At 39.6% G+C, this 18,459-nt stretch overlaps 1 protein-coding gene and 1 long non-coding RNA gene across 5 annotated transcripts in view; one reads left to right on the plus strand and one right to left on the minus strand.

The window, feature by feature from the left end:
- The window catches only part of LOC148338376 (uncharacterized), a 146,441-nt gene that overhangs the window by 49,199 nt on the left and 78,783 nt on the right, over nt 1–18,459 (plus strand). The window lies entirely within an intron of this gene.
- The window catches only part of LOC148338377 (glutamate receptor 3-like), a 91,443-nt gene that overhangs the window by 21,785 nt on the left and 51,199 nt on the right, over nt 1–18,459 (minus strand). For all 4 annotated transcript variants that reach the window (XR_015842793.1, XM_088292739.1, XM_088292738.1 and 1 more), the window contains exons 5-9: nt 6,982–7,035; nt 5,235–5,396; nt 4,259–4,426; nt 3,757–3,861; nt 502–606 (exon numbers count right to left, since the gene is read on the minus strand). Coding sequence is in view for 3 of the 4 variants with exons in the window: in XM_088292739.1 (XP_088148865.1) it covers nt 502–606; nt 3,757–3,861; nt 4,259–4,426; nt 5,235–5,396; nt 6,982–7,035 (594 nt within the window). In the remaining variant the exon portion in view is untranslated. The remainder of the gene's footprint in view (nt 1–501; nt 607–3,756; nt 3,862–4,258; nt 4,427–5,234; nt 5,397–6,981; nt 7,036–18,459) is intronic.

The following is an 18,459-nucleotide window of genomic DNA, read 5'->3' on the forward strand; positions in this document are numbered from 1 at the left end:
TCATCGAATTACCAAATGGAAGTTCAACACAGAACAAAATGGAAGGCGCCATAGAAGGAAAAATAGTAATACCACAACTTCCTACTATTTAGCTTTTCCCAGCTTGGAAACAAACACATGGCATTATCATCCTCAAGTCATTACTTCGGCCAGTCGATCCCAAGTGTCAGTGAACATTTACTTGATGAGGACAGACAGGTCTACTTACGTATGTAACTGATGGAGTCAACCATTATTATTGATACCATTATTGTGATGTCACTGCTACGACAGGCCACTGAAGTATGGAAAATCAAAATGCTTTGACACCCACACGGATACAGTTGAAACACTCCCCCGTGTCGGGTCGACTGTTTCAACATGTAGTGAGTGGATGGAAAGCAACACAAAAAAGATGTGGTTCTACCCGCCCAGGACAGAATGTATCACTCATTGGCAATCAACACCATGACCTTGAGTGGCAGAATACGTGAAACATTTCAAACAATTTAGAAAGTGTACCATAATAGTAGTGACCACAATCGTTCGGTTTTCCACTGAGGAGTCGTTGGTGACCTGCGGGTCCATTATATTTACAAATCGTGTGAACTCGTTCCAGTACCCGATCTGTAAGGAGAGAATTCTGGTTAGCACTGCTGCAGTTACAAAGGACTATATGGACAACAAACCTGGCGATTATCCCAACCTGAAAAGGAAAGAAGATAACAATAATAATAGGACAGCATGAATAAAGTTTTGAAATGATGGTACTACCATGATCAACGTTGCCATCTATAGGGATTAGAGGTTTAGTTTGGATAAAATGGGTAAAAAGCCGAGGGGCAATATCGCACAGTGCATGCGTCACTATTATAACATTTATAGATTTATAGACCTAAAGGTTATCAATGTCAAAGCGAAACCGATGGTAATGTGGAGAAACAGATTGTCGGGAGATTTTGGCAGTGATCCAAAATATCAGTCTTCAGCGAGACTACGACTTGAAAACACACAAACTGGAGTTTGGGTTCAAACAGTATCTGCTTATTTAAAAATTAGATTTTTTAACTAATTAATAACAAAAAGATTCCATGATTAATAGTGGTGAATTGCATTTGTCAACTACAATTTTTTGTGAAGCTTGTAACAGATATTTACTTGAATAATATCTTGGAATGAATACAAAATCACCAAATATGAAGTATATTTAATTCAAAAACTGTTCTAATAACTTTCTTCGATTCTTGAATATGATCTAAACGGAGACATCTTTACAGGCATTTTACTTTAAAACATTTCTCAAAACTGACCACAAGTACTAACACTCCAGCAGTGTTAGTTTGCCGGTGTTAACTTGAGCACACTGTTTTGCTGTGATATGATGTGCTAAAGCCATAGAGGTAATATGGTACAATATTTGCAAAGTATGCAAATTATTTTTGAAGTAAATCAAACTGAATTAAAATATTTAACTGAGTTAAAAATAAAGAAATTAATCTCGAGAGTTAACGCTTTAATTTTGACAGCCCTAAAAATACAACAATGGCAAGCTAGTTTTTGCATTTGACTGTGTCTTACTAAAAGATCAACTTGACTGTTCAAAAGTTTTATTTTGGAGGTATTACTTGGTTTTAAAGGCTGCATTGAAAAGAAGAATCTAAATGTTACCCCTAAAAAAAATAATGCAACGCATAACTTATTAAGGAAACATTTGCAATATGAAACCACAACTAATGTGTTTCCTATAATTGTGAATTTAGGTATAGTCCTTGGAGAACTTCAATGTAAATGTTGCCTTTGAGAGAACAAAACAGTGCCCACCGCCTGGCGTAGGACAAAATGACCATCGTGCCAAATTCTTTGAAATGGTGCCTTTCCCAGAAGGCTGCATTATATACCGTAATAGAGAAGGATGCGAAACTGTGAGTGGTGTGGTGATGTAACTAATTATCACATGCATAAAAACATGTGCTTATTTCTTAAATTCTCCCCGTTTTTTTTTTTATCCAGTGCTACAGTTGAATTGCATTTATGCAGTAGATAAGAAAATGGCAGACAACTTAAATCCCTCCCACTTTCAGCCTCCCAGGTTTTATGATAAATAATTGATATTCAGGCCTGTGAACTGCATACATGCTTAATAATTTAGCATATAATTCCAGCGGCTCTACAGTTTCTTCTGTGAGGCCCTGCCGTGGCAGTTACTCTGCATTCTGCTGTACAGATGCTTAACTCACACCAATGTCAAATGTTTGTTTGCCCATCTGAAATAATGGCTGCTCTGGCTCACGATGAAACGCCTTGCATATGTTGCTGCCAGTGTTGTAACTGTTGCTGGCCAGGATTTTCACATTCGCATCTGGCCTCCATTCCCCCCCGCCCGTCAGATCTTTAAATATTTGGGCCAGGCAGGTGTTAAAAAGAAGGAGAAAAACATTCACACGCTTAGCAGAGGTGCTAGAATGCATCAAAGTTTTGCTGCGGCTGTTGGGAATGTGTTCAAAAACCTGATATTGTTTATTCTTTCCAGTCTGCATGCTCATGGGATGAGAGTTGTGGAATGAGAGTTATGTCATGTAGCGCTGCTCCAGAGGCAAAGTCCTGATTTCACCCTGAGTGGCTGGGACACATATCAGCCCCATACATCACTTGTGACACTCGTAGCTTGCAGGCCTCCTCCTCTCACTGCCGCTGGGCTGACTTGGCCTCCCACTCCTGACAAACTGCTGCCCAGCTTGTCTTCTACGCCCTCGCTGCCTCACATTCACCCTGTGACCCACCCTCCAAACCTCCCACCCTCTCGTAACCCCCACCGAATCACTGCTCTTGGCTGCCGTTTTAGCTGTAAGGGTAGCGTGATGCTAATTGAAGTGTGAGTTTTATAGGCCTCAAAGGCCGGCGGTGTAATCATGTGTCATATCGGCCCCGATCACACTCATGAGAAAATCACAGCTGTCTCTTGGAACTGGGTGAGGTTATGAAATAAAGCCAGAGGTCATTATATGCTATAATGTGAATGCACGGCTGGGAATTACCATTTTAAAGGCGAGCCTGAGAAATTCTCAGATTTCTTTTACAGTAATTGGTTATTTGAATGGTAATTACTGCCAGGAGAGGGCCAGAAATCATACCTGCACGATCCCACGACATGGGAATACGCTTTCATCTCTCATGATGGGACACTTTTAGCAGTCTGATCACAGGCTGTGTGTGATTTGTGTTCCCTCTAACACTTGCCGTACCTAAGCAGAGCTGCTATCCAATAGAGGTAGTCAACGGAAGACTTCTGCTATTCTTATGACATAAGAGCCCTTAGCAATGAATAAAGGGAGGGGTTGGCTTATTTGTCACACAGACTTCTCGGGAAAATACATGTGAATGATTTACCTTGCTCAAACCAGTGGTCAACATTCATCGAGTGTGTTTTAATATGGGGTGTGGTATATTAGTAGTTGTGTTCCTCAAGGTTCTGTTGTCTGCCCGCTTTGGTTCGTATTCTCCTAACTTCTTCTTGTGAATTATTATTAATTTACATTGCAACTACTCTTTCAAATATCTCCTGGCTCCTAATTCTGGTCCTCAAAAAACCTTCAACATAATCCTATTGATGTTTTTGCCTTCCAAGTTTTTCTCAGGTTAGCCAAGTTGGCAAATTAGTAACTCTGCATTATTAGCCTTTGTTTTGCTTTTTTTTTTGATTGATATTGTGTTCATGTTGATGCATAAGATTTAGTAAGCTGATGGTGACCTTGACTATTTGAAGGCTTTTTTTCTTACCTTCCTCGGCCCACCAATTTTCATCTCATACACATCTATGGTGTAGTTCGTTCGACGGCCATAGTTGTCAAACTGGATGTTGCCGGTCATCCCCTTCACTTGGACCTGTCATGTGACACACACACATACACACACACACACACACACATGCACGCACGCTCACAGATCACTTTGCATATATAGCTGGTTTTACAGTGCTCATGTCCTCAGAGCTACTGGAGTGTGCACAGTCTGTTAATCAAATGATGAACTGGATTCATTTTAATAAAAGATGTAGTTTTATGGTAATGAGGGTGTGAATTTGAGTGAGCTCTGCACAAAGATATCTGGCGGCGGCGGCAGCAGAACAGCTCCACGCTCGCTTTCCTTCTCTGTCACTTTCCATCTTTATCTCGCTCTCGTTCGCTATCTCTGCTTTGCTTCTTCCAGCCTTTTTCGCCCCTCATTCATTTGCCCCTCTCACCCGCCAGCCTTCTCTTCCTCTTGTCCTTCCTCCCCCTACCGTTTTGAGCGCTCTCTCGATATCGATGCCTTGGCTCCAAGGTACCGCGGGATTGGCAAGGCAGTCGCCGGCGCTGCCACGGCGAGAGACGTCCACACGTTGGCGCCGCAGGTACCGGAAAGCTTCTGCTATCACCAGGATGGCATCGTGTGTCAGCGCTGAAGTGTACTGAAATTAAAGAATGAAAAGGCGGAAACACAGCAAGCTTGGGTTACTGATTAGAGACGTTGTGTTGGCAGAGAAGCAGAGCAGCTTTCTTTCCCACGCAACAATTAGAAATGTTAAAACACGAGATGTGTGAGGCCCCCCGGCGAAGGGTTTCCCCTTCACATTATGTCTTTGTCATTTGTCTCAAAAGTTAAAACTACCGAGGCAGATGATGGAACTAAAATGATGATGATGGTGGGCTGATTAATCAGTTGATCATGAAGCCAAATAAGCATCTGGGTACAGAATAAAAGAGTTTTGAGTACTCTAAAGCTACAGCTGAAGCTCAGCAATTTAATCAGACAGATACGACTCAAATTTGTAGTCAGGTGGTCAGAATCACTTTCAAAACTTTTAGCACATAATTTGCATGAGACAAGCGCATCAGTATGAGATCTTATCCCCCATCCACCTCCCCTTTAACTTAGCCTGACCTTTTCACCAGTGGCGGCTTTGGCAACTTGTTTTTTTTTTTTAGACCACTGCAGCATGACAAAATGTAATTAAATGCAATTCAAAACCCATTTCTTTCTTGCTCATTGTTTAATTAGATGTAAATTGAGGCTACGATATAACCTTGCCTCACGCTGCTTATCGATATATTGATTGTTGGGGGGGATGCAAAGTAGAGGAAGTCAAGAGCAGGGGGAAGACATAATGACAAAGGCAAACAGAGGATGAGCGGGAAGAAAAAAACAGGACAGAGAACTTCAGAGGGAGCGATCATCTTACTTTGCATGCACAGTGAAAGGCCTTCCAATCAAAGTACCTTCAGTGGAGCATTCCGGGCTTCTGGGAATTCTCTTTCATCTAGCCGCTCCCAGCGCTGCATAAACTGCTGCACAATGGGGTTCTCAGGGTTGACTATCTGAAACCCTGAAATGTTGGCTCCTCCGGCAAAGACTTTGTCCAAACTCACATTAGAAAATCCCTGAGACGAGAAAGAGGGGAAACGGGGTTGGCAAAAACGTGTGTAACTAGCGTTTCTTTCAGGTTTCTTTCTTTTTTTTATTTTATTTTTTTTTTTAATAAGACTGGAGGCGATACACTACAAAAATATTAGAGTTATTTTGGCAGTGTGCAAGGAGCATTTTATTAAGAAGCTCAACGCTGTAGGCAAGGTGAAACTAACAAGTTTGCTCGTTTTAAACTTGGGCACAACTTGAAGTCTGATAAACACCATTCCCTCAGACACTTAAGTTGGGTGGACTGTCGGATGTTAAATATTTAAAATTAATTTGTTGTCTTAAGTAATATAGTTTCTGGGGTTGGAATCACACTGCATGTTTACTCTGTTTTGTTGGATATACGTGTATTTTCAAGTGACTTTTTTTTTTGATTTCTCAACATGTACATGAGTGTACGTCCACTGTTGTTTTAATTTACTCTTAGTGGGTTTTTTTTATTCAAATAATGTTGGGTAGACATGCTTATGTTGTTGATCTCAGAATTTACATAGCAAACGGATGTGGAAGCTAATCTAATCTAATCGGGGATGCATTGTGGGAGTAGTATCTGCAAAGAGTCTGATTTGACAAAGCAGACAGGAATTGGGCTGGCTGATTTTGTGTCTTTAAACAAGATGCATAGCGTTGCACGTGTAGTGCAGACAAAGTGAGAGGCACCGAAGAGTATTTTTACGCTTGTGTAATCAGTTTTGAAATGCCAGAAACATACATTATTGCAATGTATCGCTTTTTCAACATTATCGTGGAGCTACAGAAAGATTTAATGGTTTTTTTGGAATCAGTCACAAGAGAGAGTCATGCCATATGACCTATGACAAAACTCCTTTCCACCCCTTCTTCGCATCTGGATATTTTTTTTTTTTATATATTTTATTTTTATTTCACCACACTGTGATAAGGAATAACTTGATTAACATTATTTCTTTTTAGTTTCCCCGACCTTTTCTGTTCATCTGCGCCCCCTGCAGGGATCCCACTACGTGAAAAGGACCAGTGTATGCTTTAGCCATATTGGCAGATTTGGCTGTGCTTGTGTCACATCAGTGATTATAATCCAATTATAATTTAGATCCCACCTAATGCATCTAAATACAAAAAAAAAAAAAAGACTGAAGAATCCTGCAGCCTCGACTTGGACTTGTACTATTTACGGTGAAATTACGGCTTTGTAAGTGCGGCATGGTATGCAAGTGTTGCATAACCACATTCTATGTCTGGAGAAATGTGAGTGGGATCACTCAAACTTGTGCAAGTGAACATTTCTCATACCTGAGTGAGTGGGATGCAGGTAATAGGCTGTCCTCCACAGGCAATTGAAAATTGTCACTGCTATTTTCTATTGCCTATTTATATTGCCCAATCAAATTTATTAGGACTTGCACTATATGGTCTTATAGCCATATTGGGACCGATAAGATAGTGGTTAAAATACGAACCTTTTAATGTGAAGGTCTAATGTGTTTTGGGTGTGTGCCATTAAGGAACGTTTATGTCTGGAAATGGCAAAAAGCAGGTTCGACGCCCTGTGGCGTCTCAATTACTACTTACAAGATTGGACAGAATGTAGTGGTAGCCACGACTGTTCTTTCCCAGGGCCACAACCTATTGGGGAACAACATGAGTGCAGTCAACCATCCATGTCATGAAAAATAAGAGACACACACACAGTCTTATATAAGTTGCTGCACAAATAAAACATAAAGGCAGCAGTTCCCTCCATGTTCGCGGTCTTCTGCAGAAGTGGAATATTACATTTGGAAGAACAAAAAAAAAAAAAAGAAGCAAAAATTAATTGAGGTGGCGCTGATAATTAGAGAAAACCACGCAGAACATCCTTGACTGTTCCTCTCACTTTGAAATGATTTTTCAGCAGCCACTGTTGGACAGAAAGGAGAACTTAGAAGGGGAGAAAATGACATATTTAAAGCAATTTACAGTGAGACAGTGAGATGTACTGTGCATCCCGCTCTGCTTTGAAAATATCACACCTTTGCAGCATAAAAGCGCATTTCAACCCACGCAGCCTGTCTGAAAATAGTAAGCGCTGTTCTACGCCTTTCCATCACTCTTCTACCAATCATGCTGCTGTTATGCTACATTTTCCTCCCACTGTTGATTATTTTGTTCATTAATCTGACAGCGACACTTCATGTGGTACTGACATTATTGCGTAACATATATGTGCATAACATGCTGGACAGCAGCCATACGGGAAGATGCAATACTGTGCATGACTTCTACAATAAGTAGAAATGTAACATTTGTGTCTTTGGTTTTTCTCTTTTGCCCTGTTCAGACCCTGCAACAAGTTTTTAGCAACATTAGCAGGTTTACTTTCTTCTTGCTTTGTCATGACAATTGTTGGAAAATTAAACAAGATGTGGACTAAAGCAATAGGACCCTTGACAATTACACTTAAATAAAATTGCTTCTCTAACAATATCAGCTTGCATTCTTTTGGGGTAAATTGCTACAAAGTGTTGTGGTTGAGGTTTTTGCTTTCTTTCTTTTACACCAAACTCATTCAACCATGGCTTTATGGCATGGTTTCGCCAAACTAATTCAAGACTGACAGATTAAGACTATATTGTTGTTTTGGTGGTGGTAACTAGATAATGAAAAAGTCTTGTCTTGTGTGTTTGTTTGCGAAGAGTGACTTAGAAAGGACTGCATTGACTATATATGTGTGATAGTGAGTGCTCCTGATTTCGAAAGAATCTCTGCAGGGACCGTGAATGGCTGGCTGTGATTGGCTAAGGAGTCAGAACCAGAAGACGTCACTTCTCTTTGCTATGACAACGCAAATTGACAATGCTTGTTTTATTTTAATAGTTTATTCATGTGTATTTATTTGCATAAAAATATTTATGGTTGAGGTTCGCTGTTAAATCTTGGTGAAATCCTTTTGATTCAAGACTGTCTCGTGTGTTTGATCGCTGGGCTGATTACTTCAATGTTTTGCGCTTCCTGCACAGTAGGTGGCGGTATGCTCCAAAGAGCTGGGATCCATCCTCAAAGGAGGAGAATAATAATAAGAAGAAGCAGTATTTATAAACTGTAGCTGGAGTGTGCTACTTGACTTGAGTCTTATTTCATCCGGGCCACAATGGGGATCTGAATTCTTTTTAACATAAGCCATTTTAGACTTTAAATTTAAATTATAAGAGCATTTTAAGAACTAAAAGAGCTGCAGGAACCACCAGTTCAATAGACTGTCAAATAACTTTGTGTGAAACGGACGATTGACCGATCAACGGACTTCTGATGGACTATAAAAATAATAATTATTATTATTATTATAATACCGGATGAACTACCTGACCAACAGTCTGAGGGATTGACCAATCGACAATTACAGTTTGTTTCGGCGAACGGATGGGTAACCAGCCCACCTCTGGAATTTCATTGCTGATTGTGTATTGTTCCCGACCAAGAAGAAAAAAAGTGAGACCGCAGTCCCTCATTTATCGCAGAAGTTACTTTCCAGAGGCCCCCCACGATAAACGAAAACCCGCCAAGTAACTTTATACAGAATACTAACAGAATTAGATTGGAAGTGCTATCCTGTATCTATCCTTAACCACGTTTGGAGGGTTCACACTTCATTCTGCCTAGCGGTGGTATGTTGAAGTAAATGTTTACTTTACGACAAACCCTAAAGTGGCTAAGCCAGTTGATACATTGCACTTTATCTTCTTCTTGAGTGTGAAATTATTGCAAACTTTGGATATTCTTTCTCATTCACAATTCTCTTTCCTACTGACTCACACTTATTGCAACGTGAATCTGCAGTAACTATCCTAATGGAAAACTGATCGCCACAAAATCCCTCACTTTAGCTGAAAAGCATCAAAAGTGTATCGTCTTGATGTCTCATGCCAAAATCCATGAACCAGACAAATTGTTTTTGTTAACGGCTCAAACTTACTTCTACTAAATTCCATTGCAGTATTGCTTTTTTTTTTAAGCGAATCAGTACATTATTTGTATCATGACACTATGCTACCATCTTTTGTGCAGCGTGACATCATTTCACTTTGTCTATGCTGCTATTGATTTGACCCGCAAGCTCTGGAATACAACAAAACAATTTAAAAGTTGCCACAGCTTTAATGGGCTACTCTTCGAAATTTAACAAACCGTTTCTCTCTTTACAATCTGTCCACCCAGGACTTAACGTTAGATTTTCCTGGAGAGCAGTGCAATTGGGGTGAGCACATTGTTCACTGTCAAGTCGTTTGGGAGGGTCAGTGTTCTGTGACAACTTCCCTATCGTTATGGCTTTAAACTCGAAGCACCGCAGGATGTCACACCGAGGTGGCTATCAGAATCCATCAGTGTGTATCTAATGGCTCTTTTATAATGACGCATCCCCTTTCCACTGTAAATGTTCGCCTCTTTTTTGCTGGAATCCTGCATTTTATCGTCCTAACCTTGACTTTGGCCGTAAGCCTTGTCACACCTGCCCTGGAGCGGGCCAGCCAAAACCCCCACCCCCACTGCCTGCCCGTAGCTGGCTGTCAGACTGGCAGTGGTGGCACGCGACAACCTTGGCATGGAGCACAGCCAGCTTCTCGTCCTGTCAACTCCGTTAATGAAAGACACTGCTCACACTGCCTTGTCTGTAAAAAAACAAAACAAAACAGCGACTGCTGGGAACAATAACGACGTGTTAATGGAATCAATGAGAAAATGATTCTCTTCTTTGTGCTTTCATTTGAGCATTGACTTCGTATTATTGTCAAGTGGGAAGGATCAACCTTCCATCCCTGAGAACACATGCGATTGTAATGTCCGCCTTCGCAAACCAAATGCAATTTTGCTCCCATTTCCTTAAAATTTATGTCTTTTTCCAGAGGAGAAACTAATTTAAATCCAGTTTATGCCATCAGCATTCTCCCTGAATTGATTCCGGTTACTTATAATCTCAAACACATTCAAACACAAACCTGCTTACCCATTATTCGCTTTCACGGTGACACCGGGGCAAGGAAACGTGTTTATTGCGTCTGCCCCTTCTATAATACAATTCCTCTTTTTCATAGCCTCTTGAAAATTGATCCACCAGGGCTGATTCATTTCTAGCCAGGGTTTTTTTCTTAAAAGCCAGATGACAACAGACAACGACGACGACCTTGACTTCACCCTCAAGTAGTCTGCCAGGCACACAGAGCGCTCTAAATGTAGAGCTACAGCTTCACGTTCTCCTCTAGCTTTGACCTTTCCACTGCCGGCTGTGCTGCAAGACAAGAAGCAGCTCCGATAATGATAGCCTCCGCATTGTTTGTACACATCTCACACTCCTCTCAGGGATATGGATGAGAACATACTAACACAACCTATCATAAGACTTGACAATACCGTGTATCTCATCCAAGTGAAACTCATGGACTGTAATATTCTGGATTCACGAGACAAAGAGTGAAATACATTTATGATTTTTTTTTTTTTTTTTTACGAAAGAAATGATTATAGATTACAGCCGAAGATTTCCCCAAATACATCCCCTCAAACAATTACAATACTGCACTGAATTCCGTAAGAAACAATCAACATTATATTCGCCACATCTTCTGGACTATAAAGTGCACCTGTGTATAAGCAGCAGCAGCTATTTTTTTCTGTGTGTGAAAGAGAAAACAATATACAAGCCGGAAACCAGGCCATAAGCCGCAGTTTTCTATGTTGAAAAAAATTAGTTGTTTACTGCATATACTGAATGATTTTGTACTGTGAATGCACATAAAGATACATGAACAGATTCTAAAACTGTGACTTTTAACTTTGCTAATTAAAACGGAACAGACCCAAGAGAAAAAAAAAATCAAGATTTATTTAGCGTATTTTCTGAACTATAGAACGCCCCTACCGGTGAAAGAAAAATCCACAGAAAAGCTGCACCGTTATATTAGCCCCATGGTTCAAAATCTCTGAAAAAGTAGCGCCTTATAGTCCGAAAAATACCGTAATTTAAAAATTACAGTAAGTAGAAGTGTTTTAATGAATTTTTGTAATATATGTTTCACTTTTTGAATTAAATAAAAAAAATAAAAAAATAAATGAACTTCTCTGATATTCAAATGTATTGGCATGCTCCTGCGTTTGGATTACAGATTAGAGAGCAGTGTTGATCCACAATATTATATGATAATTGTAGTGATGTAAAACATGATACAAGAGAAGCCTCGTATGCTGAAACAATTTTCTCTGAGACGATGAATCATAATTTGGTCAATTATAAAGCATGATTGCTTTCAGTTGGTGATTCTGTTATCATTTTAGCACTAATTTGTAACCCTTCCATGTAATCTGAACCATGATTACTTTCGATGTCTGCATTAAACGGGACAATAAATACGGTCTTAACGTTTCATACTACCTGAAAAATGTATTAAGAGCCAATAAAGGCTCTTGATCAAAATATCAAATGATCAGTTTTGATTAACATTGTCATTGTGGTATTCGTTTAACGCTAATTGTTGTGGTTATATTTCAAAGTGGTGTACAACAGCCCTTTATTATACAGAGTGCTCCGCGTGCTTCGAGGAAAAACAGCCGTGGCTTCATTTCTGTGCCAGTGCAAGTCGAGGCTCACATGTTTGGGGGCGTGTTGCACCTGACTGGGTGTTACTAAATTGTCATATGGCAATTTAGTAACAGTAGATAATCTGCATTCTGTGTAAAAACAGGCGTTTTGTCATTTTAATGCTGTGGCAATGGTCGAGTTCAACGTATTTGCGACTTCTTCCATTGTTTTCATCCCCTCCAATAAGGGAATTGACATAATTTTGAATCTTAGCTGTTCAACTTCATTTCTTCATTTTATCCAATGGCGCAATTGTCTCCACTTAGCTGTGGAGATATCACTACATTCCACTTCACACTCAATGAATTGGAGATTTGAGAGCTTCGGATCACTTGTTCAGTGTCCCCCAGTGGATATATTAGCACTCTTTGGCTAACGGCCATTGGCAGTAAGGTGATGTGCTTTTGTGAACATTAGGCAGGCTTGGCTTGGCCTCTGTATTACAGTCAGAAGAATTATGTGATATAAAATTCAGGTACCATAATACTATACCAAATATGCGAAAAAAGACAAAATATAATCAATATATTTATACATATTGTATTGGTCTGGTCAATAACTCCAATTCTGGCCTCTCATCATGCATTTTAGAGCTCATTTTTACTTTTGTTTGTCTTTAAATGGTGTCACCTCAGCCCACCTGCCTGGTACCTCAGGTCTGCAGACCATTTTTTTTTTTCTGGAACTGTAGCGAAATACACTGACCTTTTTTTTTTTTTTTTTAATCCTAATTATGTAAAGCCATTGGATGTATTCCTCGCTGGCATTAGGACATACAATATGCCCATGATTTAATACACAATGAAGCCATACAATATAGCTGCCTTGTGCTGGCTATGCGCCAACTGCTGAACATTTCCAACCACCTGATTTATATTCAGCAGATTGTCATTGCTGAGATATGAGATCAATTTGAGACTTGATACCTCAAGGCAATGAAAATAATGAGACACCCCCATGAGCGTAACTTTTTATGTGAGGCTTTTTGAAACAGCAAGGTGTCCTTCTCCTCTCTCGGTGAAGACGATCGCTGTGATTTGGCTTTATGTCGTAAGCAAAAACATGCTTTGCTTCGCAGACTTTAGTGTCGCAACACTGCGTCCTTGGCACACGCATAAATTGTCAGAGTAAAACAGTGCCAGTCTTTGGAGTCAGCAGGTCTTTTTCTCTCGGATGATAACACTATAATGCAATATAATTGTATGCATAATAGCAGTTAGCAAAAGGCCCACAACAGGCAAGATTGGTGCCAGGAATTTGAGCGCAGTAATCACATTTTCGGGCAGAAAGTTGAGCTATATTTCTTTCAGGCATTCTGCTTGGCAACCTGCATGGATGCCAATACTGCAGCGACTACACTCATAAAGACGTTCCCCTTCAGATGGGTATTTAACTAAATTGCTTTATTAAGCGCGAGCTATTTTTTTTTTTTAAAGGTTGGGCTAATCTCTTTGTGAATGTTTTCACTTATTGTTTTGGTGCCACATTGTTGCATGGGTGGTACTCAACTTCTCACAGTTTTAGTCTGAAGACGGCAAACTAGTAGGGACTGAATCAACTGTGACTCTGCTGGTTTTAAGACCTAATTTACCAATTGTCTGTATTTTTTTTAACGTATTCTTATAACCGTTTTCTATATTCTATAACAATCTCAGCAGCATGATGGGAAGTCTTATATATATATATATATATGTGTGTTTATATATATATATATATATATATGTATGTATATATACATATATATATATATATATATATATGTATATATATATATATATATATATATATGCATATGTTAGGCACACCTGGACATCCTTCTGAGGCAATAAAGGTGCTGTAGCAAGATAACCTGCCTTCTGCCAAGACTGACCAACTCAAAACACTCGTGACTGATTGACCGGGAGATGTCTGGTTGTGGTCTGCGGAAGGGTTTAATTCATTTCGATGAATTCAGCACGAGTAATTTAATTCATCAAAACAAACTGAGACAAAATGTGTTTTTAAAAAAAAAAAAAGTTTTATTATTTTTTTTCTTATTTTACCTTTTTAAATAGTGCATTAAAAAAGGCGATCTTGAGGCGGCAGATTTTTTTTCGCTTTTTCTCCTCAACTCAACTCTATTTTTAATGCACTTCAAGACAACTGCCACTCAATACAGAGTGCTGTACATGGAACAACAAATAAAACAAATTAATAATTAAATTATTAAAAGCACAAACCAAGTATCATGCTGAGTCAAAAGTAAAAGATTAGAAATTTGTTTTAAGACAAGTTTTAAAGTTGGGAAGCTTGGCTTGCCTAACTAGGTCATTCTAAAGAGAGCGAACAGCAACGGAAAAGGCTTGATCACCTCCACAAATTTTTAGAACAAAAATGATGATGAAATGCTCCTCCATTGCTAAATGCAATTTTGGAAGCTCGTTTACCTAGCACCTATGGCTAAAGTGTAGCAGTGTTTACATTCTGGACCTGAATTTGGCACATTTGGCTAAAATATACCTGAATTCACCACAAAATAAGGATAAAAAATCGTATTTCGTCAGAAAAAAATCAATTTGTCAGGCATATCTACCACTTAATTCTGCAGCTTTTTTTAACACCAGTTGCCAACGGTGTTCGCAGTCGGTTAAACGGAGTGAATCTAGTGCCCACAATTTGGATTCTAATACATGTGACCCAAAGTTGGTACTTTGCCACACACCAAAACATTATTTTTTTTTCACCACATCTCCTTCTGCTGGATCCGTTGGGTCACTGCAAGTGGACTGTAACTGAAAAGGGAAAATGAAATTTGACATCTGCAATTTTATGATTCAATTTATGATTTGTTGAAATAGTTTATGAAGATTTTGCATAATCCCACTAACTAATCAATCAACAAATAGCTATCAACACAATTTTTCACCTGCTCAAGTGTAGGTACACACAACGTATTTTTGGGGCTGTACTTAGGCATCATGAGTGGCTCACAAAGCTGGATAAGCCTGCCTGAATGGTTTATTTGTATTCCACTTCTCTCCAAGGATAATATTTTCACTATAGTCAGATTTTCTTTCCGCGTGCATGAATTAAAATGAAACCTAAATTTTTCAGCTTGTGTGAATTGCCCAAGTGTGTTTTCCATGTAGCGAGCGACAGCAAACTGTCTCTGTGGGAAAACATAATGACCACACTTTATGCCTCTGCAGGCAGGAGAAGTGATGTTGGAACAAATCCCCTGATGCACCGCTCAAATTTTGTTCTTTTTCCATGAATCCTTCTCACTTTCTGTATGAAAATGCAGCTTTGGCAGAGTGAGCTCGTTCCCTTCCAGTCTTTGAACAGCTTGTGCGCCCTGGGCCTGTCCCAGACGCTTCATTTAAATTTATTTATTTATTTGTCTCTCCCCCTCGCCTGCTTCTCTTTACACTGGCGATGAGCAGGCTGTTGCCTCTGAGCAAACTCCGGCAAAGAAATCCCGCGAGGGAAGCGGGCCAGGAAGGCGCATAACAGATAGGAGGCTATATGTGTGCAATCTCAAATATGCATCCGATTAGTCATGACTTTATATATGGTCGAAGACTGTACTCACAAAAAAGACCGATTCATTTTGAGGAATTATCATTTGGATCAGTGTAGCAAGACAGCAGATGCTCGAGCATGTGTGCAATAAAAAATGTGTTGTGACTCAGGAAAGGACGGCCATTGCATTAATTTCTCTGCAGTGCAGTGTATTGATGGGAAAGGTCCTACTGGTGATAAATACAAAGTGGTTGTTAAACACTAAAATGGTAATGGCACTGATCACCTCACGCCCAGCATCCCAAAATTCATGTGTTGGAACTTTATTTTGCAAAACAAAATTGTGCCTGATGCAGCATTATGCAAATATGTTTCGGTGGTTCGCTATGTCATTTCAAGCTATGAATAAAGCTAATAAAAGTGTGTCTGCTTACCACTGAGCATACAGCGGCACATCTATTTGGGCTGCGTAGTACTGAATTTTGTCATCGTATTTATTCATGCAAATTCCAATATTTACATATCACAAATCTAAAAGATTGTCTGTCCTCTCTGTGTTAAGGCAAATATTTATTTGGGCAGACGGATGCAACATAATTAGCAAATATTTACACACTCACTGGCCAGGAGTGGAGCCAGACATTTTTCAGTGGTGTGGCCATGGTGACACAACAGCTCGCTAAAGAGTAGCAAGAAGATGACGTGTGCGAATGGTCGAGAGATCATTGCCAGTCGACCTCCGCAAAGCCCCTTCGCTAACCAACTTCAAACCGAAACTCAAAACTCACCTCTTTAAGATCACCTACTCACTCAGATGGCCCTGCGTCATTTTAATTATTATTATTATTTTATTTAAAAATGTTTTTACTTTGTAGAATTCGGTTTGAATTGCTTTTTATTGATGTAGACTGTCCTTGATGATCTCGAAGGGCGCTTCCAAACTGAATGTATCATTATTATTATTGCTGTTGAGCACACCATCTAAAGTTTCATGAAATAAAACATACACTTAGACCAGGGCTGGGAAAACCTTTTGATTGGCGGGCCACAATGGGTTCTAAAATTTGATAGAGGGGCCGGACTAGGAGCATATGGATGGAGTGTTTTGGTAACCTCACCACATCGGAGAAAAAAAACAAACATGTAATTTTAAATGAAAGTGAACAAAAGCATTACAATATATATGTCTTTGAAAAACCACAGTATTTAGAAAATAAAACATTAACAAGGTTGATTCATTTAATTTTTTTAAGTTTGACGGGCCGGATTAAAACGTAAACGGGCCACATGTGGCCCCCGGGCCGTAATTTTCCCACGCCTGACTTAGACCAAACTTGCCCAAACACGTTGATAATGCAAGCCGTTAAAAAAAGTACAGTATTTACAAGACAATGCCATTTTGTCTGCTTTTGCATACTATCTCTATTCTATCTGTTCTATTCCATTTCCATCCCATGCACTGATTCACTAGCTAATTGCCAATCGGTGTCATCAGTGACGCCATTTTGCATACTGCTCATTGAATCAAGTCCTTCACAACAATCATTCAATTCTGACATTCTAGAAAAAATGCTTTGGATTTGTTTCTGTTTCGGATTAAGTGTAAGATGCGCAAGGTTGGTAAGCAATGTGTGGATTTTATTTCATGAAACCCTGACTGTGGCTGATACGATGAAACAATGATTTCTCAGCCGAGTTGATTGTGTGCTCAGGTGTTAAAGTAATCATCTTAGATTCATTCAAGATTCGGTTTTATGAAAGACTCTCTGCGCTTGTGCATGCAGCTCAATAGTGTCAACACTTATTATGATCGATGGTCAATGTGAATGTCTAATGGAAGAGCATCCTAGTGCCTCAGTGTAACGCAACGGTGTGCAAACAGCAGTAAGGCGGAACTAATTATCTGCTCCACTGAACGACGTTCATCAAAATCTTCCTCTCGATGTGGGGGTGGCTGGAAAGCGGCCACATCATTAGGTACTGCACGACCAATCAATCTGTATTAAAAAAAGTTGACTTAACACTGTGTCTTTTTCCAACAGAAGTGTAAATTTGTTAATGTTTTGTGTATAGTGGTGTTGAACTACTCTGCACAAAACTGAATGGTGTTTTGTGACGTTATACTACTGGTAGAAAATGACGTAGTTGCAACCAACCACAATCAACATATTTCATATAACATACAACAAATTGCTATCACACGTTCTATGTCTTGACGCATTGCCTGTACAGTTCAACTTCATTTGTCCTTCAGCAAGGACAATCGTTAGTTGGTCCAACTTCGACAGCAGGTAGAAGCAGAAAGTTTATGTAAAGGTATAAGCAAGTGTCACATTGGGAGCGATTTCCCACGTAGCAGACGGCCAGTCCCTGATTTAATGTGCACACTTATGTGCCGCAATAGGGGGCCTGCAGCAGAGTGAAGTCCAGCAGTTTCCCTCAGTTGCTGTGACTCATCTGTACTGGTGGATTATTTCAATTAGGCCAGGACAAAAAGATGGGGAAAAAAAGTTTCATGCTGAGGTTATCACTGATAAAAATGGGCCAAATTAGGCTCACTGCTGTTATGAAGGTTATTAGAGCTTTATCTCCCCCTGTGCTCAAAAACAAAGTTTAGCCAGTAGAATGTACGTAGTTGGTGAGGTGGAAAATATGTCGAAAAGTGAGTATAAAAACTCCCGGAATGGGAACAAAATCATCATTTTGGCCCATCATCCTTATCAGTGGAACAATTACACAGGCGCATGTTAAAGCCCATTAAGTGTAGTGAAAAAACACCAAATTAATGCTGGGAAGTATGAATCTGGCTTGAAATGAGACGCATGCATAACAAATGAAGTTAAAAGTCATTGAGGGGATTTGGTGGCGCACAGAGACACCAATATTCAAATGAATGTGAACAAGCACAATCTAATTTGTTAGATAATTGTCTTCTAAGC

Source organism: Idiotropiscis lumnitzeri, chromosome 4, assembly GCF_059441095.1.
Source record: "Idiotropiscis lumnitzeri isolate Australia: NSW breed Sydney's pygmy pipehorse chromosome 4, RoL_Ilum_1.0, whole genome shotgun sequence".
Taxonomy (NCBI): domain Eukaryota; kingdom Metazoa; phylum Chordata; class Actinopteri; order Syngnathiformes; family Syngnathidae; genus Idiotropiscis; species Idiotropiscis lumnitzeri.